Here is a 21,467-nt window from a genome sequence, read left to right as displayed (position 1 = left end):
TGTTAGTAATTCCTTGTAACAAACCTCCCGTGGTTTTGGCTGGTTCTGTGGGGGCTGTATTTAAGCTGTTGCGTGTATTTTTTGTTGTATCATCTTTGCTTCAAGCAAGATCGCCTGTTTTAACACAGCACAGAGGAAGGTGGGGAGATTTCTGTTCTCCGTAACTGGGCCACAGATGGCCCAGGGCATGTTACTCAAAGTGGAGGTACAAACTGAGACACTTGCTGCTTCTTTTTGTCCCTAGTGGTATCTCTCGGTGTTTGGCTTCTGTATGTCTCTGTTCTATTCTAAATCTGTTAAGAGCTCCCCTGGTATTTAACCAGCAGTAGAAACTCTGATGTAAAGAATAAATCTTCCCTTCATTCTTCCTCACACACCTAGTTGTGCAGCTTTTCCATCACACTATGCGTGCATGGGATGGAATAATGTCAAAAGTCAGCAAGAGTATGGCTTCGTCCCTTTTCCTCTTGGTAGAGCCTTCCCTATCAGTTTCCTGGTTTCTGATGCTGTTCAGTGACTTACTTCAAGGGTAAGTCTATCGATATTATTCTGTTAATAAACCTTACCAGAGTGGCATATCCTATCACTTCTTTACGCCAACTTGTTTGCTGCTTGGTAGTTTTGCTGGATTCTGCATGCATTATCTTGCTCTGAGAAGCATGAAATGTCATTATTCATGTATATGCTAACAAACAACAAGTGCTGTTACCAATAAATAAAATTATCTAGCCCTCACTGACAGTTGTGGCCACAATACTTGATTCTTGTAATCACCTATGACATAATTTATCAATTTACTTCTCAGTTATGTAAAGCGAAATATACTACATAATGCTTACTAATATTCCCCTTGTTCCTATTACTGGAAAAAATGAAAGAGGCAAGCTCTTTGGTTTTCATACTGACCTCTAGGGTTGTGAATATTGCATTCACATCCTCCCAGGCTAGATAATCCTGTGCACGATCTCCTTCTGTACAATATGTCAGTCTTGGCATACCTCTGACCATCTGTGTGGTCTGTCCCTAGGTCTTCTAAACTCTTACTGTATCTTCGTTAGGTTAAAGCAGCTAAACCTGGGTATGATGCTCTATTGTCAAAGTTTTTATTGTTCGCACAGTGTTCAAAAATCCAGAAGAAAATAGAAAAGCCCCTTTCCCACTCCGATGATGGCACTTGTCAGGGAAAGACTTGCTTTTGTGTTTTTCTCTCTCTGGGTTTATCTGGAGTCCTAATTTTCCTTGAAGCATTTGAAACTTTTTTAATGTTTCCTAGAATGCTGTATGTTTTCTGGGCATAGTGATGACATCAGATATATGTTGAGGTACTGAGAGGGATCCACACTTTGACAGTGAAATAGCAAAGTGTGGGAGAAACTGTGAGGCCAGTTGGTGTTCCTTTTGTTTGCTTTCAAGCTCAAAATATGTGTGCCATAGCTTGACTAAATTACCCCATAAGTAAGAGTGTGTGTATATCTGTGTATGTGACTGACTATAATAGTGTTCTGCAGTTACCTTCATGACATAAATGCCAAGGGATGGAGAGATTTGATGGTTGCCTGGAGGATGATGATTTCTAATCATGAGAGGGAAATGAGCCAACATTTTTTGAGAAGAAAGATCCAGTGAAATTTATTATGCTGTTGAACCATTTCCCTGGGGAAGGAATGTCAGTGCCATCACTCTCACACTATTAAATACCAGGCAGTGTATATTATTTAATTATATGGTGGTAAAGGAATTAATAAGATGACTTGATATATTTTTGCTGCTATCACACTCCAGTATTCAGTTGTACCAAACAGAAAGAGGTGGATCCTGTGAGTATAAATAGTTGTGAAAGCATTTTTACAGTGTTTGTGTTGTTAAAAAACCGAGATTGGTAGAGAATGAAGTGTCATGGAAAGCTATTTTATTGATAGAAGTCTAGCTAGCTTTGGTTGGTATCGTTGTATGCAATTAAGTCCCACGTCAGTGGAATTATTTGGGATTTTTTTAAGCATGAGTGAAGAAAGCAGTGTCCTGGGACCTGGGCTTTAAAGTATAAGTTTTAGCATCAACAATACCGCTGCTCAGTAGAATGACAGAGATAAAACAGAGAAGAAAGCACAAAAGTTGAGGAGCTGTGGAGAGGAGAAAAATAAAATTTGACTTAAACTGCTAGTGCTGTTTGGTATGGGATGCCACCGTGTGGAGGTTTTTAGGATGTCATGTCTTTTATCAAATCTCTTCCAAGTCTTCCTGTTTACTCAGCCTTGGGCTTTAATAGCCCCTCCATCACCTGATTTTACTTTGGGGAGGTAAAATGTCTGTGAAAAGGAGAACTTTCCTTGGCTTGCCCAGTGGGCCTCAGTGGGAGTCAGCCATGGTGAGAGCGTGGTCAGTGCAGGTACCGTGCTGTAACTGCGGTACTGCACTAGTGTGTGCCGTCAGAAAGCTCTGAAGGGAACTGCAATCGCATTGTGCACTTTGGCATGTCAACCCAATCACTACAGCAGCTGGAAAGGAGTTTTTTCCATGGTATTCTTCAGCGGGACGTTAGAATTACAGGATGAAAGAGCAAATGTGGACATGTCTGCTGCCTCAGCTGACATAACACTTCATTTTGCATTGTGAAGGACTCATCTTCCCACATGTTCGGATGTCTGGCATTCAAGTTTTATCTCCATAGTGGTCTGCCTAGGGACAGCACAGGTGTATTGCTAATCCACAAGTCCTCTGTTACAAATGTTTCACATTGTCTTGAATGCTTATTCCCTCCTAGGGGCATTGTGGAAAGGCAAAGGTGCAGTAGGTGACCAGTCTTCTGCCAAAAAGCAAGTGTTTTGCCGCTGAGTTTACCAAAATACTAGGGTGGCTACTACAAACAAGTAAAGAATTGATCACTCCTGTATGGAAGTGTATAAAGAGGATCTCCTGAACTGAGACCCTGTCAGAGGGACAGAGGCCATCTGTCCATTTTTCTGTTCTCCAGCTTTGATCCTTCTTCTCTTCTTGGTCCTTTTCTGTCTTCATGTCCATCCCACAGAGCACCAGTGAGCCTGTCACTTTCCTGATTTCCTACACTTGAAGGTAGTTCTCCCATCCCTTATCTAACTAGCTGCTTCTAACTTTGTCTAAATAAACATAAACACAAGCCTTCTAGAGTAATTTCCTAGCCACCTTTCTCTTCTAGACCCAATTTCTGTCAAGGATTTTGCTGAGGTTTTTTCAAATGGTAAGAAGGTGCTGATAAGGGCTTGCTGCTTCTGCCTCTTGTTACTGTCCTTATAATTGCAGCTGGATACTAAGGCGCAACTCTTCGTGGGCTGGTCTTCCTATTGATTGCATGTACTCCTTTTTTCCTTCACTTGCCATTCCTCTGTAAGCCTTTTGCTCTGGTCTTGCTCTTACCACCACCTTGTTTGTCTGCAATGTTCTATTGCTTTTGGCCTGATGATTCCAGAATTCACCGCCCTCTTTCAAAACACTTGAGCTAGGGCTCTGATTTCCTTCATGTTCTGAAGGAAAGTTACACCGAACAATTCCAGTCTTTGGTAGAAACGTCTTGGGAAGCATTTACAGTCTCATCCATGGAGTGTCCCAAAGTCATCGATTGAAGTGCCATCAGCTATTGGCAATGTACAGCCCTGGCAGCTTAGAAATGCCATTGAAAACCTTAAATGAACGTTGTGTGGTGAGAGCTGTTTCTAACCTCCTGAACCATCAGCCTGAGCTGCTGCCTGCAGTTCTCATCTAACGGTTGGGGCAGCTGAGCCACAGAGTGGATGCCTGAGAGAGCTTGAGGCACCAAAGCTGCAGCAATTCAAGGACGGAGTAGATGAAATTTAAAGCAGGAGCAGTGGGGTGACTGATTCCATGAACTGCAGACAGTTTAAACCTGTGGTGATGTCCACTGGGTCCTGCAGGAGGATGTGATCAGGAGACTTCTGTTTTGCATGCTCCCCCTGTTCTCTACTAACTCCAAGTTCACATTGACCTTGCTGACATACCATGAAAGACAATGAGAAATCACTTCAATTGATTATTAATTGGAGAGGACAGATTTTGAGGAAGAGATGAAAGTCCTGTAGCCCTTTCCTGCACGCATGGATGTTTTGTACCAGTCTTTCCACAGGGATAGTAGCTGTTTGACTTTTTCCTGCTACCTACACTCACGTAGCAGCTGCATCCAGCTCTGTCAGAGGAAACAGATGTTGTGATGTTTATCCACACCCAGTCACACAAAGCTTCCCAAATCACCCTGTGAAGTTGTTCTGTGTTGAGTTTTGGAAGGAGAGGTGTTTCCCAGCCTCCTTACAAGAATGCTGAAAATTTCCTCTGTGTAACTCAATGCATATACTCAGTGAGATACAGGCAGTTGTGGGTTTTTTTTCTGGATTGCTAAACCAGCACTTAGGTGCAAAGGGAACTGGAAATAACCACTAGTGCAGTATAGTTAATCTCCTTCTCTAATTCTCTTTCTCTGTCTACACGACCCTATATTTTTATGCTTTGGGGACTTGGTACACTGGGAGATGCTTTACTCTGCCTCCCATGGGAATGCCTGTGAGCACCTTTTTCATAAGGCCTGCCCCAGGTCACAGCTGTTCACTGAGCAGGTGAATCTCCCTAGCTGCAAAGCAGTTTCAAAAGCTTCAAGCAAACTAGGAAAGGGGCTCAGAGGGGACAGAAGGGTCACAGGGTTAAGTAAAAGGAAAAAACCATGTATGTGATTATGAAGACATAAGCCTGACTTATAAGATAGTGACATGAATTCAAGAAGGTACTACTCTAGTTTTTCTTTCATGTTCTGTGAAGCAGCAAAACCCCAAAAGGCCCCAGTTGTGCCCTGAACTATTTGCCCTGCTGGTAAAATCACCTCAGACAGAAGCGGGGATATTTACCCAAAGTTAGGTCTGTAGCTCTTCATCATGCCAGGTTAGTGCTCAACACAAGGCAGGTCTGAACCCTATTTTGGGGGAGGTACCATTCTCTGACCTTGAGTTTCCACTTTGAGTGAAAGTTGTAATTTTATGCAAGCACAATGGGGTGGGCTGGGTGTGGCAAACCTGCTAGTTAGCAAGAACTTTTCTTCCTGGCTGCTGACAGGTGAGCACCAGCAGCTTTGGCATATCACTGTGAGTCATGATTAAGTCCTTTTTTGTTTTTCCCATGCAGTGATGCAAATAAATTGGAGAAAATATTCTGAGTTGTAGGGGGGGTGGGGTCGGGTCCAATGCCCCTCCCAGTGAAAGTGATGTGAATGTCACCTCTGAACTTGGAAAAGGCTGTATCTGGCAGGAAACTAATAGTACTGTTTACTAGCTTACAGATTTAATGGAAGTGCAACTAACTTCTACTTCTGGTTTCGCTGCAGTGATCACAGATCAGATGCAAAATTGCATAATACCAGTTTTGAGCAAGTACTAAAAGATGGCCAGCTTTCAGGCCCCCCAAGCGCAACACTTGGCCGTTGTTCTGAAGACCTGCCCTGTGACTTAGGGTGGGAAACCTTATTTCCTTAACCAGCCATGATATTGTTAAGAGTGAGGAGCAATGTGAAGTTAATTTTATGTTTTATTAGCAGCTTTCTATTTCCTTCAGGTTCTCTCACAGACGGAGAGGAGCACAAGTTGAGCTTCCTGTAGATAATAAACTTAGAAAATAAACCTGATTTTTGTGACATTGAACACTGGCAAACAACAGTAAAGCTATGAGAACTCATACTTGGCTACTGGGACTGAGCATTTTATGAGAAATATTTACTGAAATGGTGCTAGTAATTGTAATTATCTCCAGGACTTCCTTGCCTGCCCTAGGATGAAGAAATATGGGGCTGGATACTCTGAGACATTGTAGATGACAGCAGAAATAAGTGCAGTGGAACATACTTTCAAATAATGTTTTTTACTTTCCTACAGAAAAACTGCGTTGGGTTGTGCTGTTGGGAGCTCAGTGGGTAGCTGGTTTCATGTGCTATGTCTTTAGAAAAAGAATTCCTTCATTCAGTGGCTTTTGGATAGATTTATAAGTATAGGTTACATGACCAAGTCTAGTTAAGAGCGTTTAGTTTCACTTTGTTTCAGCAGCAAGCCAGTGAGAGCATTACTGCAGGACAGTTACCTGAGGAGGTGCTTGAGAATTCTTTGCTTTCAGAGTTGGGGGGGAAAGGAACCAGTGCCATTTATTTTAATGGTGAAACCTTTCTTTTGTTTATCTCTTTGCAGTTATGTGGCTGTGGGCTGCTGGGCGTGGGCATCTGGCTGTCAGTGTCACAAGGAAACTTCGCCACGTTTTCTCCTAGCTTTCCATCACTTTCAGCTGCCAACCTAGTCATTGCCATTGGCACAGTCGTCATGGTCACCGGCTTTCTGGGCTGCCTAGGTGCTATCAAGGAAAACAAGTGCCTCCTGTTGAGTGTAAGACATCAATACTTCTTTTTACTAAGACCATTGACTGTTGCTTTGTTATTACCTTATTTAAATGACCAGTGCCAAGTAGTCTTGTGCATCACTGTAACATTGTTCTTGGCTTTCAATCTTCTATGTGCTTGCAGTATGACATCCCACAGCTTTAGTCACTGATGCCATTGGTGTATTAGCAAACGTATCCTTGTTACTGTGTACCCCAATGTATTAGATAGCAAAGCAAATTACTGTCAGTTACCTCTGAATGGTTAAACATGAACTGCAGGGTCAACCTGAACAGCTCTTCTGGAAATGTCTGTTAGACTGACTGAAAAACCTTAAGCACAGCTGGTTTTGGATGCTGCTCAGAGCCTCTCGTGGCTATTTTCTACTTAGCCCTTATCTAAGGCCTTTGTCAGGGGTTGGTGGAAACCATTTGACCCAAAGTTAAGAAGTCAAGGTCTCTGCCAAGCCTTACAAATAAAAATAAAAAAATAATCTGATCCTTGGCAGTCTTACAGAGGTTGGGAACACCTCTCAGAAGATGGAGTGCGGGTCCTTCCTCTTGCATAAATGCAGCAGGCTTCATCATGTTTCTCCCCACCCCAAGGAGAGAGGTATTGTGGCAGAAGGTGAGAGGAGGGCTTTCAGAGCAGACAGCTTCCAGTTTAGTCACAGGTGCTGTGACATTAAGGAGCACATGAGTTTCCCTTGTTTAAAAGTCTCCCTTACATAGTGTTGGGGAACAGCTGGGAAGCATTCCTTAAACCAGCTCAGATAATTAAACTGGAGTACAAATGTGCTCTTGTTTTTTGCTATCTGCTTCTTGGGTTTGTATGTTGTACAGCTGGGAAAGCAAACAAGAGAATAGTAAAGAGGTCTATGTCATTTATCTACACAAACTGCAACACCAGCTGAATTTTTGGGGTTTTTTTAAGAGTGTTTATATTATTGGAAGGTTCTGCAAAAGTCCTTCTACGCTATCATGAGTTTCCTATTGGAGAGCTTGCTGCATTGCATACTACATCTCCCCCAGTGTCTGTGGCGGGGATGCCATGCCTATGTGGCAGTCCACTAGTACATAAAGGCAATTAGTGGGCATGAAAATTAGTGAGAAACTACTGGAGCTCACACTTGGGATGCCCCTGCAGAGAAATTTCTACTACAGAGAGTTGGGAATGGAAGTGCTGAGTAATGTAATGACTATTCCAACAGGCAGTCAGATGTGGTTAAAGCTTATCTGCTAGGGAATCACTCATGAAGCACATCACACTGATCTTTGTGGTAACGGGTTTAGCATCTGTTCTGTAATCTGTATGAAGAAAAGAGTCTACCAGGACTGCGTGCTGTGGCAGCAGTCACAAAAGCCAGACAAAAGCATTGCTGAAACCTGCAAACTGGTAGTAGGGCAAAATCTAAGATTAGAGAATGCAGGACACTGAGCTTCCTCATTGATGGTGAGACCTACAGGAGCTTTAGTGGCAGTATATCAACATGCCTGAGGAGTTTGAAACCAAACTTGCATAGTTTTGGCAGTAGAGGAAGGGTTTAGATGACAGGAAGACCTATAGTCTTCAGTTTCTAGCAGCCCCAGGTTTGCTCTTTAGCTGGCAAGTGTGTATAACTGTCTGTTTTTTCTTTGTTCTAGTTTTTCATCGTTTTGCTGATAATTCTCCTGGCAGAGCTGATATTACTCATTTTGTTCTTTGTTTATATGGACAAGGTAAGCAAATATGCCATATAGATTAATTGTCTGTACTGTCGTGTAAACCAGGTTCAGTTTGTTTTTGTATAGTGGAGGTATGTGGGTTCTCCTTGCTCATCACTTGGTGATGGTTTTACACTGAGATCTTTGTGACTTTCTGTAAGCTGCTTCTGCAGGGGGAGGAGGAAGTGATGAGGAGGGCACACAGAAGAACCCGCTGAGCTTTACAGTTCCCCCCTTGAAATAAAACCATAATCTAGGGCCTCCCTTTTAGTCTTCTAAAATCTAAGATAGCCTTCAGCATAGCTGTTTGATGGCTCTGCAAGAAGCTGGTCATCTTGTGGATCTTGGCTGTGGGAGATCCTGCTTAAGACCTGGTTAGCTTCTTAGAGTCAACCTTTGAACAGGACTGGAGGAGAGGTCAGGGATGTTCACAGGTTAATGCAAATGTCACCAGCTGTCTCACTTGAATGGGCAGTCCCAGAAATTTTGACAAGGGTGCAGAGCAGATCAAGAGGCTGCTTCTCATAAAGCCCATTGTTGGAATCTGCTGTCTAGTAGAGACTAAATGAAGCAGGCACAACTGGCTGGCCTGTCAGATAGGTAAAAAACCTCAGAAATCTCTGGGGAACTGGAGGATTCTGCTAAATACAGGACAGAGCCTTACAGTGTGAGCATGTCTGATGTTAGAACTGAGCTTCTACCAGATTCGTGTCTCTTCCCAGGCTGTCATTATGATGCCTGCCACTTTCAGGGAGCTGAGGTGAACTTCTGATTTTGAATGAGATGTCAAAGAGGGATGAAACAGACCTTATAATACACTCGACCTTTATGCCAAGACCCATAATCCTTTCTCTGCTGCCAGCCCACTGCTGTCAGAACAAAGGTACATTCCTACCTGCGTCCAGGACTCCAGACTTGGACTGAAATTTATACAAGAAATAGGACATCTCATTACACATTCCAGCTTTTTCCTCTAAGGAAAGAAGAGCACATTTGAAAATCATAAATTCTACAAGCCTGTCCCCACAAGAAGAACAATAGCAATGCTCTTTGTCAGTTGATTTTGTATGGGCCATTTATTATAGCCTGCCTGAACCCGTGCAAGGGATAATTATATTAAGGTTGGGAGGCTGGAACTCTGGGTTTATGATATTAGCAAATTAAAGTAGGCCATAGGTTACAGGCAGGAGGCACTGCTGTGGGGTACTGCCAACAGCTATCTCTGGCAAAGTTAAAGTAAGCTCAGCAGATTTCTGCTGATCACTCTTCAGTCAGTTGGGATCAGACGATGACTGTATAATGGACTCTTAGTAGAGGGGAGCTGTTTGGTCTCGTATCTCATCAGAATTAATACAGTATTTTGCAATGTGAGGGAGAGACTAGACTTTGGCAAGTGCTGAAAGGTCACACTGCCTTCTGAGAGTCTTAAAGCTATGATGGAGCTTTTCTACCCATGTTAAATTTGTGGTGAGAAAGGGTAAGAGAGATACATTCTATATACAAGTCTGTACCATCTGGTCCTTTCCCCTAAACAGCAGTGCATTGACTTTCTGTATTTTTCACATGATGCAGGTCAGTGAGAGTGCAAAGAAGGATTTGAAGGAAGGTATGAAGCTGTACAATTCAGAAAATAATGTTGGACTGAAAAATGCATGGAATATCATTCAAGCAGAGGTAACATTTTCTCAGTAGAAAAAAAAAAGTTTGGCCATAAGGGCTGGTGCAGTCTATTAAATGTGGCATCCATGCTAAGTCTGAAAGATGGCTGATGCAGCCTTTGATTTCTCATTTTGCGCTCCTGAACATCCAGGGAGTACTGTGAAACCCAGGATTAAAGTGTGCTTTGTAAGGTTAAAGATGCTTACCTCTTTCTGAGGCTCTTTGTGCCTGTGATAGGCACAGAGATGATTCAAAACAGAGGAGAAGCAGCAAAACCTGCATAGGTAGAACTGAAGCTTTTGCAGATGGGCTTTTGCTGTTCAGCATTTGCGGGCAGATTACCTTATATTTTGCTGTTTGGGCTCATGTCTCTGTGACAAGAAGACTAACATATCTTGGGCATGGGACTGTTTATTTCGAGGGGTTTTTTTCATGTTAAGTATTTGCTTTTAGTGATCACTGAGCACAAAGCATTTAAAAAATACAAAAGTGTTGTGGCAACCCTTTTGAAAATATACAGTGGTTTAATGGAAGTAAAAGTTTGTGGTGGTACATGATTCACAAATCGTGCTAGTTAATTTATTAATCCTTTACTTTTGCTGTAGATGAAATGCTGTGGTGTGAATGACTTCACGGATTGGTACCCAGTGCTGGGAGAAAACACTGTCCCAGACCGATGTTGTACAGAAAACTCCCAAGACTGTGGACGGAACTCTACCGAATTAGTGTGGAAAACAGTAAGGCTTGCTTTGCCCAGGTCAAGGGTTAGGGAGGGGTGGGAAGGAAGAAAGTAGAGGGAATGCACATGAAACAAAACGTGACCGTGGGATTTCAGTTTTCATCTTTCATCATTTCAGGGATGTTATGAGAGAGTTATGACCTGGTTTGATGAGAACAAGCATGTCCTTGGTTCGATTGGGATGTGCATCCTCATAATGCAGGTAATACTGGTATGATGTTGGTCAAAATGGCTTTGATTTGCTGTCAGCTTTCTTGATTCTGCAGTGTGAAAAGTGGTGCCCAACTGCTTTGAGTTTGATCAGAATTTCAAAAACATCAGCTTTGCTTTATGAGTTCATTTAAGGCCATCTACTGAGAAAGGAAGCAGGTCAGTAGTCAGTCCCACAAAGAAGACATGCTATAATGGGGTTTTGCTTACCTGCATTTTGACTTCAGAGCACCACCTTGGACTTCCCATGTTTAGCCATTTTGTTATGCTGTCCCGTAGGGAACTGGTTATTGTAAATTTTGCAAGCAAGTTCTAGAAAATGCCAAAATGAGTCAAATCATGGCCACTGAACTGAACTGAATAGGTTAACATGTTTTAAAAAATAAGTGTGGAAGTAGCATCATAATCTGTTAAGGTTTGGGAGTTCCTGTATCACTGCTGTACTTCTGGGGGAGAGTATTTCAATCTGATGTTTTCACTCCCAGTTATCTGGCTAAAGAAGCACAAGTTGTGGAGTAAAAGAATGACTTGTATGTATTGACTCTGAAAAATTGTTGCATGTATGACTAAAAGCCTGGAGAGCTTTTTCCTCAATCTGTGCTCTTTACAGATACATCTCCGGACATCACTGTGTGCCTGAACAACATACATCCAAGTTTATGATCAGTGTTGAAGGCTGAGAAATATGACTAGTGTAGAATGACTTTTAAAACTACTGCTGCACTATGAACACAGGTCAGCAGTGCAGTTTTGGCAGCCTCCCTGTACTGAAGCCCTTATTCTTTGTTTCCCTTCAGATTCTTGGCATGGCCTTCTCCATGACGCTCTTCCAGCAGATTCACAGGACTGGCAAAAAATATGATGCCTAAAGCCTCTGAAACATTATCACACCAACCTTTCTGTCTCATAAAAATGAACAAAAGGAATGACCGCAAAGAGTATCAAGCCTAGCCCTGCTGAGGGAATCCATCCCATTGACCGACCTACTTTGTTTTTACTTGTTCAGTTATTATCACAACTTGTTATTTGACTCATTTTTTGTCTGTTCACATTTGCCATTTATTTGCCAAAGAGGGGGAAACCCCCACCAAACAAATGGATTTTCTACACGAAATCATAGATCTGCTCTGAGAATGTTTCTGAACTTAAGAAAATGTTTTGCTCTACTAATCCATGCTATACGTGCAAAAGTTATGTGTGTTCAACTTCAAGGGAGAATTCTTCAGTCTTCCATTAAGTTTTCAACCCTCATGTCCAATTTACTGGGAGACTCGGAAAAGCCACTGTAACTGACAGTCCTAGGAATTGGAGCTGCTTTGCTTTGCAGCTTCTTGTACTTTATGGTGTATACTTTTTTATTATGATAATGGTGATGATTATTATGATGGATATAGCTTAGAATTTAGTTGCCTGACTTATAACTTCTTACTGGTTTTGGTTTTACACATTTATTGTACGTTAATTTGGGAACCACTGTGCGATCTCCAGAGGACATGTTTTTCAAAGTTGACGGTTGGTGCAGGCAAATAAGGACATTTCTCAAGTCCACAGGGAGGCATCATCTACCTTTATCAGGGCCTTTGTGCCCTTACTGTAACAAAGGTGGTTCCTTTCAAATCAGAGGCTCTTTCCTCAGATGGAATGCAATGTCTTCCCATTGGAACATGTCATGAGCTTCCTACTGCTGTGAGGCAAAGTTCCAATGCCTTTACTCACCCAAAGCAGTGTCTGGCTGCTTTGATGTCATGTTAGTTTAAAAGCTAAAAGAACTGACTAAGCAAGTTACTGCTCCCTGGCACGAAGGAGAGAGATTGCAGTCTGACCTACTGGCCAGCTGGAGCAGACTTCACAGATTGTGCTGTCTGTTTCAAAAAGTTTGCCCAAGGCATGGCATGCTGCTGGATATGCGGGAAGGGGATGGCAATTTGATGGCAACGTTGTCATGCCATGCCCTTCATTGAAGGGGTTTCCTCAGGCAGATGACAGCTGTCTCCTGAGCTGGGAAAGGTGGTTTGATCAAAGGTGACCAAATGATGCAGGAAAGGGGCAATTTCCAAAACAGGTCTCAGAGACAGTATGTGTTGTCACACCTTCAGTACAGAATTGGTTCTTGCTGACAGATTGCCAAGTCCATCCAGTGGGGTAGTTCAGAGTTCACTGCAATGCATATTTTTGCCAACATTCCTGTTAGAAAACTTGAACATTAATTTCTCTACTTTGAATGCTGCTTCATTGCAAGCAGCCCCCATTTACACCTAGTTGCAGGTTTTTGTTGTTTTGTGAAGGAAGAAGGAAAGGCTCAGATATTGGAGGATGTTCTAATTTAACCCCAGTCAGGGCTTGACTTAGCTCTGAAAGAAATACTGCTTTTTGTATTAGCAGCAGTCAGAGGTGACCTTCGAGTTACCTCATCCAATGTCACTCTCAAAGGGGTACTGTCATCTATGAGAGAATGGGAGTTTACTGTAACGTTATTGGGCTGAGTTTCAGAAACTATTGAGGATGGAGACTTTGTGCCTTTCAGAGCCATACCATGCCAAACTATTCCTCTGGTAAACAAGTTTCTCTTAATATCCAGTCTGAACATTTATACTTTAAACTCTGAAAAGATACCATTTTCATTGTATCGTTCAGCCTATCTTTTCCTTATGAGCCGAAATAGCTGTTGAGCCATTTCATATCTGGGAGGTGTTAGTCCCTTGTTTATCTTCCTAGTAGGTCCTGCATGCATCTGTACATCTGGCAGCAATAGTGTTTTGTGTGGCCAATGTGTCACTTTTTTGAGTTCCTATGAAATCAGTGTGACAGGAAGGAGTGTGAATGTGTGGGGGAGAGAGATGAATTTGGGTGTCGCAGTGAAGAAGGAGGTTACTATTCTCAGAGCATGGCCTTGCCCATATGAGCACAATGCCCAAAGTTTCACAGGGTTCTTGTTTCCCACTGTAGCAGACAATGCCATATGGGTTCAGCTATTTCACTTGGATTGACTTTGAAAGAGTCAGGGAAGAAGCACAGGGAAAGCACAGAAACTGAATCCAGTTTTACTTCCATTTCTAACAAAAATTGGGACCAGGAGCATGTGAGCCCCACTAAAGATGGATGTTCCATGTTGAAGAAGGGGCTCTGATGCCCAGTGTACTTGCTGCTACATGTAAGACTGTATCCAAAGTTGCTAAGATGCGTTCCCATTTTTGGAAGAAAAGACAGGACGATTTTCATCTGATGGCTCCACTGCATTCTCCCTTTGCACAGAGGTGCTGAGCTTTCTCTAGCGTTCAAATGAGCAAGGTGCAGGGCTGAGCAGGAGCATCATCGCTGTCCTTTTGGGTCGCACAGTGGTACCTGCCATATCTTAAATTTTAATCTGCAGTCAGTTTTTGTACAAAAAAAAAAGGTAAAATATATTAGTGAAAGTAATAAGGAAATAAAAAATGTTTATGAATAACTCAGAGATGAAATGTGTAGTTGCAAACTCAGCTACTTTGCCTTCCATCCAAACTTATTTTTCTAGAATGCTTCATTCCATTTCATGATCTAGCAGCATAGATCCTCAGATCTTTTTTTAAAGACTACTTTTGGCATTTTAAGCACAGTATTAGGCAAGACAGTTACACGAGCTTCATGTATTCATCTCTGTGAGGCCACCTACAGGAAGGGAGTCAAAACCAGGGCTGATCTGTGTCTCTAGCTGACTCTCTGACGTGGGAGGTGATGACAGACATCCTGGAAGGAGCAGAAAAGTAATGCCATTTTCCAGGCAACAAAAAACAGCCCTGGAAAGTGTGAAGCTGCATCAGTCAGTTTGTCAGAGAAGGCACTAACTGTCCTGTAAACTGGTCAAAGGGAGCTTTGGCTCATGTATGTATGCACTTTTTTTGCTTATGCTGGTGGGTGGCTGTCTGTATGTTTTCCCCAAATGTCACTCTGATTATTTAACTATAAGTTTTTAGCATGTTTTTAAATAAAAGCTGATACTGAGTAAAAGTATCTTTAATATACACAAATACTGATTTGTATAAATGCATACCTCTCTGTATCTCTTAATTCCTGAAAGCACAGTTCAGGTGTGTGAAAGTGCTGTTTCTCTGAGTGTTCCTTCAGACTGTAGCATACCTGCTGTCTCACTGTGCTTCATGCTTGGAAGTTGCAGCAGAACTTCAACAGAGACGTAACAGGAGAACTGCTTGAAGAACCTCTACTTGAAAGCTGTTGAAGTAATAGCAGTGAGTTCTGTTCCCTCCTGATGGTACCAAGGCTGTTAGTTACAAGAAGCCCATGTGGAGGGCACTCAAAAGAAGCGCCCATAGCCAAGTAGCCCGTGAGATGATAAAAATAATAGCATAAATGTCTCAAGATGACAGAAGATGCCTTGTATATGTCATACATTGAGTTCCTGGGCTATGGTCATGTCAGGCCAACTCTCCTGTCCTGTGTTCACCCCTCATTTGTATGCATGAAATACAAACTCACACACAGGAAGGCTGCAAGCAGAGGGCAGCCGAACTGATCCTCATGGTGTTTCTTGAGCAATGTATTGACCAGACATAGAAAGGGCAAAAGGCAAGGAGGAAAATGGTCTTATCCCAGCAGATGGTTCTTGGGAGCAGCAAGGAATAGGACACACATAATTCTGATGTAACTATTTTTCCATAGAGTTGAGCAGCTTCATTCTGTAGCTGGCATGGGGAAACCTGGAGATTTTTGCCTATGGGCTACCCATCTGTTGTGCAGTAGATAGTAGACACTAAGAAACAACATGCCATTCCCACCAGGTGATGTTTGCACCACTGTTTCTTCTATGCAATACCTACTTTCGCCTTTATATAAAAGATTTTTACTAGGATTATACAAAAATAAAGGATTTTTTAAAAGGTGCTTCTTTGAGCTCATTTCTCTCCTAACCCCAACTACCACCAAAACCAAAAGGGGACAAAAACATTCCAAAAGGTGACTTGCAGAGATCTATTTCAACTTCTACGTAGTTAAATCCAGAGCTCTTGAAGCTATTGCATCTCTGAAAAGATCCACACCCCCTGGTTCTCTCCCATCCTCCTTCAAAACAATACTCTACTAAAACAGAAAGAGGTGTGAAAGATCGCAAAAGAACAGCAAACTGCTTTTGAGAGCCTTGTAATATAGGAAAGTGTTTGCAAATGACCCAGAGAATATGAACTAGTCAAAGAGAGGACAAAGTAGTAGAGAGCTTGAAAGATAAGAGGACACTGAGAATTCTCAGAGAGAAACACTGAGCTAGAGAAAGAACACAGACCAGCCCTTCAAATGCCAGGAAAGCAGATGGTCTGAAAGATCCTCAGATAAAACAGTGGAGTCAAGCAGAAGCCAACAAAGCAACGAACAGTCTGAAAGATTCAGGAAACAAAAAGTTTCCTTGGGGAAGACAAGAAAGCCTGTAAGTGCCCAAGGAAACAAAATGTAGCAGTGTCAGAGGCCAAGAACAAAACAGACAAGACAAAGGACTCTTCCAGAGAATACCGAAGAGGCTCAGTGATAACAAGAAAGTATCAGAGATATTAAAGGAGCTCCAGCATACCCAGTAGTACCAAGGGTGGCATCGGAGAAGACTGGGGGGGGAAAAAGGCAGAAAGCTTGAAAGTGCCCCAAAGACTAGTGTCAAAGAAGGGAAAATCAGCCAAACTCTGTACAAGACTCAGAGAATACAGAGTAGCCTCAGAGGTAAAGAAACTAGTAGAAGGCCTGAAAAAACCGCGGTGAACACACCAGAGACCTTGACAATAACAAGAAAGTAGCAGAGATTCAGAAAGAGCACTAGGAGAGTATGCTTGCAGCTACTAAGAAAGAGAGGCTAAAAGAGCAACTCATAATAGCCTTGGAGAAGGGAAGAAACAAACAGGGAGGCTGAAGTCATTCCAGGAAAAAGAAAAGTTGCGGCTGAGATGCTATGAACCTTGAAGAGAGACTGAAACGGCCCCAGAAAACCCAGTTTAACTTCAGAGAAGTGGCAGGGGCAGGGACAGGGATGGGAGGCCAGGAGGACACAGCAGAAAGACTGAAAGTGCTCCAAAGTCCTCAGTGAGAGGAAGGAACACACTGAAAGCCTGAAGGGCAGCTTTGGAGAGGCTAATGAAGAAGTGAAGAGGTTGAAGGAGTCCCAGAGGACAGAGAAGCCTTGCAGACCCTGGGACACCAGTAGAAAGCCGGAAAGAACTTGGAGAAGACAGAGTAGTCTCAGAGAAGGTAAGAAAATAGCATAAAGCCTGCAAATGTGAAGGATAAAAAAAGACTAGCCTCAGAAAGGTGGAAAAAAGTAGGCAAGAAAGAGACCCAGAGAGCATAATGTAGCCTTGGAGAGGTGAAAAAATACAGCAAAAATACCGGAAGAATGCTGAGAGAGCAGAGAGCAGTCTCAGGCAGGCAAAGAAAGAAGCAGAGATGTTAAGAGTCCAAGGAGAACACACTGTACCGCTGGAGGACAGTGAAAAAGCAGGAGACAGCCTAGAGGAACCCCAGTGCAGTGTATGCTTAGGGCAGTGAAGCCTCAGCCAGTGAGAGGCTGCGGAGCAGCTGTCCTTCAAACAGCTGGAGGTAGATCTTGTGAGGGTTTGCTCTGTGATCTTGCCAGGGGTGGAGATTAGGCTGACAAGCCTGTAATTCTGGGGGCTCTTTCTTGCCTTTCGGGGCAGATGTCCAGCAGAAGGGTGTGCTATGTACCTCTTAAAATCATCAGGAAACTCCCCTGCTCACTATGACCTCTCCAAGATGACAGCATCAGTGACTTTGGTCAGGTCCCTCAGCACCCTTGGTCACGTTTCAGGTGGACCCATGGACTTTTGTATAGCCATTTTGGTCCCAGCATAGTCATGCTTCACTGCAGGCAACGCTCCACATCATTGCCAGATTTTGCCATTAAGCCCAGGGCCCTGAGGCCTAAGAGCAGGCCTTACGCAAGTAAACACCAAGGCAAGGAAGGCACCGTGTGTGTCCTTTGTCACCAGGTCTCCTGCCCCATTTGGACTTTTTCTTAGATTCCCTTCTACCACCAATGTAGTCATAGGAATCCTTCATGTTGCTTTCCATGTTTTTCACTAGTTTCAACTCCAGCTGAGCTTTGGGCTTTCCAGCTTCCACCCCACCACACCCAGGCAATGGCTTCATTCCTCCAGAGCAGCCCGGCCCCACTTCAGCCTTCCATGCATTTCCTCTGTGCTATCAACCTCAGTCTGGTGGTCTCTGTCCCTCCATGCTGACCTTCTGCCAGGCCTGGTAGACTTTCCACACAACAGATGGACACTTCTTGTGCTTTGAGAAGGTTGTACTTGAAGGCCGACCAGCTCTCATGGACTTGTTTGCCCTCCAGGGTGACTGATATGGGATACTGCCTACCAGATTACCTCAAGAAGGCAAAACCTGCTTTCCTGAAGTCCAGGGCTATGATCTTGCTACATGTCTCACTCCCGGCTGGGTGGACCTTGGACCTACACTGCAGCTTTGTTGGCAGTCCTGCCTCTATGTCAGAGAGCAGCGAGGGCTATCTGCTGCACCATGGAAGGCTAGTCAGGAGCAGAACACAATAGCAAGGCATGCACAAGTAGTGTCCTCACCAAGAAGGAGCCAGAATGCAGAATGGCAAGCCCAGGTCACAATGAGTGCCAAAGACAGCAGGTTACATGCAGCCAGCAATCCCCCAGCAAGTCCGTAGTGACGAGGCAGACCCAGGGTCAGCCAGGAAGCTGAACTGGTGGGTCTGGGTCAGGGTCCAGGCTGTGCAGGTACAAGATCAGCCATAGACAGTGCTGCTACACAGCTGTGTTACAGCGCAGGCAGGAGCCTGTGGCAAGGCCGCTGCTTAAAAACAGTTCCCAAGAGAAAGGAGGGACAGGCCCACGCTCCTCCTAGCTTTCTTCCCAAGAGCTCTTGCCAGCAAAGGAGGTGGACTTGGACTCAGCCACCTAAACTCCAACTTAGCCAACTAAACTCCTGGAAGAGGGATGCACTTCAGGCCCTGACATGGTGATCCCATCTCCTACTTGTCCTGACTGGGCTCTCTGGACGGACCATGATGTGATTCATTACCCTGCCTTGCCCGGGACAGTCGGTGGACCCTGCTGTGAGGGCACCTGCTCTGCCCCCCACCCCCCCCGCAGTGGGAGCGCACCCTGGCCGCTGATGGCGTTGCCTGTGCCGTGGCCAGCCCCAGCTCCCCCCTTGCAGCTCCCCAACTAAAGCGTGGGCACCCGTTACACCCGGCGCTCCCCCCCTGCTCCCCGTGCCTCCCCTTCTCTCCAGGCTTTGGTCACCATCCCCTGACGAACCCAGGCTCAAGCGCCCCCAGTTAGGCTGGAAGGGCCGCTGGAAAGCAAGCGCCTGCTGCACCCCTGTGCGGCATCCTGTGCCTCCACAGCTCTCCTGCTCCTCACGGGGGGCCGTGGTCAGAAAAGCCAAAGCTCTGCCCGCAACACTGGCCGTGCGGTCAGGCCTTAACCCGCAGGGTGGGGGCCCTCCTGCCCAAGCCTTCCCTCTCCACTGGCATGACCAAGGAGAACAGCACCTGGGCTCCAGCGCCCTGCAGCCGCACTTGGTTTGTTAAGGTCTCCCTTGGCAGTATCAGTGGTGCACATACGGATGAGCAGGCCGAAGTCCAGACATACCTTAGAGCTCTCTGCAACAATCTCAGTCCAACCTCTGCGCAAGGAACAGATCGTGTGAGGTAGCAAGTAAGGTCAGTAGATGGGTGCCTCTGTGCCCTGTAGAAGGAAGCCTCCAGCCAGTGTCACACACCGTTTCCTCTTGGCGGTGGTTCAGGCTCACCTAGCTATGATGCATCCCTTGACAATTCATAGCACCAGTGTTGTCCAGGGGGAAACAGTGGGGTGATGCAGCAAGTTGATTAGACCAAATGCTGGGATGCACGCGCACATCGGAGTGCGGCAACATGCTGTAGCAGTGTGAAAGCCTGGCTGTGTGTACAGCAGAGAGATCCTGGAGGTGTCCTTTTCCCATTTGGTGATGGGCTGACCCCCACTCGCAGCTAAGCATCACACAGTATCTCACTCACTCCCTCTCCCACCCCAGCAGAATAAGGAAAGCAAAAGCAAGAAAGCTCTCGGGTTGACTGGTGCCCAGCCAGTCTCTGAGCAATGGCTACGGTCCCAAAATCCCTCTCATCTCATTTTTTTCCACTAAGCATGATGTTATATGGCACTTGTGTCAGTTTGGGTCAGCTATCCTGCTTGTGTCCTTTCCAAATTCTTGCGTACCCCTTGCTTGCTGGGGGAAGCTGAAGGCGAAAAGAGAAAGTCTTGATGCTGTGCAAGTACAGCTCAGCAACAGCCAACACAGAGCTGCGTTATCAAGGCTGGTTTAGGAACAAATTCAAAACACAGCACCATACAGGCTGCTACAAAGAAAATAAACTCTATCTCAGTCAGACCAAGTACATTCTTATACATCATTTGAGTGCTGGTGGGAAGAGACAACATGAGGATACACAGAGATGTAGGATGTAATTTTGCTGCTTCTTTTTAGGGATGACTATCCTCTCCAGATTTCCCAGACAACCACAACCCAATCCCACAGCACACCATGTGGGATTTTCTCTGATCATCTCAGTCTTGCTCACTACATCCCCCAGACACAGAAGAAACTACTGACAGCTGCTTCTGCTGCCCAATGTAACTGGGAACAAAAGTGTTCCACAATTTTTTTTTCTCTCCTCAGAGATAACCTTAGCCCAGCACAGGGACCAAAGAGATGGAGAGGCTGCACAAAAAAGCCATTCCCTATGTGTTGTTCACTAAAAGGTGGGGTGGACAGGAATGCCATCTCCAGTCATTGAACAAGGTTGCAAGTAATCCCTGCATCCTTTTCTAGGTTGCAATGAATGGTAGGAGAGTAGTGCATCAGGTTATAGGAAAGCCTCTTTTTCTTTATGCATAGAACTAACCTTTATATTGAAATTTCAGGTTGATGGAGTCCAGTGCAGGCATGACACGTACCACTGGAGCACAGAAGAACTATGTATATAGTACACAGACTGTAAGAGAAGTATGGTGATGAGCAAAGTTTAGTCATTAGAAAAACACACAGGGAGCAGCGCTGCAGGGTCAGTGAGAACCAGCCCCATTCAGCTGTTTGTGTCACACCTGAGAAACCATGCTGGTGCTGGCAGACTCACTGGCTTTGAGGTTATCTTGTTCTCTGTGTTTTGGCTGTTTGGCTCGGGCCTCAATGTCATTATGCAATGTTGCAGTTAGCGATACATGGCTGTGTTAGCCTAGAAAAGGTTGGAGTCCAAAATGAGTCCAGATATCAAGGTGTTGTGGTTCCCCTGGGCTCTGCTATGTCCTTCTCTAGAGGAAAAAACAAACAAAAAAAGCGCCTTCCAGCTCTCTGCCTTTCTGCCTCTGCTACAAGTGCATCTATTTGCATTTAAGTTCTCTTAATGTCAGCTGAAGGTTTGGGAACTTCCCGGATTCATCTTCCCTTCAAAAAAGAAGACAGGCTGAGATGCTGAAGCTCAGTCTATACATAAAAGGAGAAAGGCAACTGACAATTTCAAACAACCAAGTAATGACGAAGTATTTGGTATGAAAGTGAGACAACCCAGGGGTGTGTGGGGTGGTGGTGGAATAAAGGACACCTAGGAATAGGAAAGAAATGTGGAAAGAGACAAAGAAGTCCCTTGGCTGTGGCCTCTGTTCTCCATGATTAAGGGATAGAACAGACGCAGCAGACCACAGCTTTCAGTGAGTATCACCAAAAAAAAGCATCAAAGAATGTTCCCAGA

The 21,467-nt window shown here is 44.4% G+C and overlaps 1 protein-coding gene across 3 annotated transcripts in view; it reads left to right on the top strand.

Moving 5' to 3' along the window:
* Positions 1–15,577, top strand: part of TSPAN9 (tetraspanin 9) — a 184,893-nt gene extending 169,316 nt beyond the window's left edge. For all 3 annotated transcript variants that reach the window (XM_040594597.1, XM_040594596.1, XM_040594595.1), the window contains 6 exons: positions 6,207–6,398; positions 8,035–8,109; positions 9,667–9,768; positions 10,359–10,490; positions 10,611–10,694; positions 11,500–15,577. In XM_040594597.1, coding sequence (XP_040450531.1) covers positions 6,207–6,398; positions 8,035–8,109; positions 9,667–9,768; positions 10,359–10,490; positions 10,611–10,694; positions 11,500–11,571 — 657 coding nt within the window. In that variant the 3' untranslated portion in view covers positions 11,572–15,577. The remainder of the gene's footprint in view (positions 1–6,206; positions 6,399–8,034; positions 8,110–9,666; positions 9,769–10,358; positions 10,491–10,610; positions 10,695–11,499) is intronic.
* The last annotated feature ends 5,890 nt before the right edge of the window (positions 15,578–21,467 follow it).

The sequence above is a fragment of the Falco naumanni genome, chromosome 5 (genome assembly GCF_017639655.2).
Source record: "Falco naumanni isolate bFalNau1 chromosome 5, bFalNau1.pat, whole genome shotgun sequence".
NCBI lineage: Eukaryota > Metazoa > Chordata > Aves > Falconiformes > Falconidae > Falco > Falco naumanni.
This window is presented reverse-complemented; position numbering and strand designations above follow the sequence as displayed.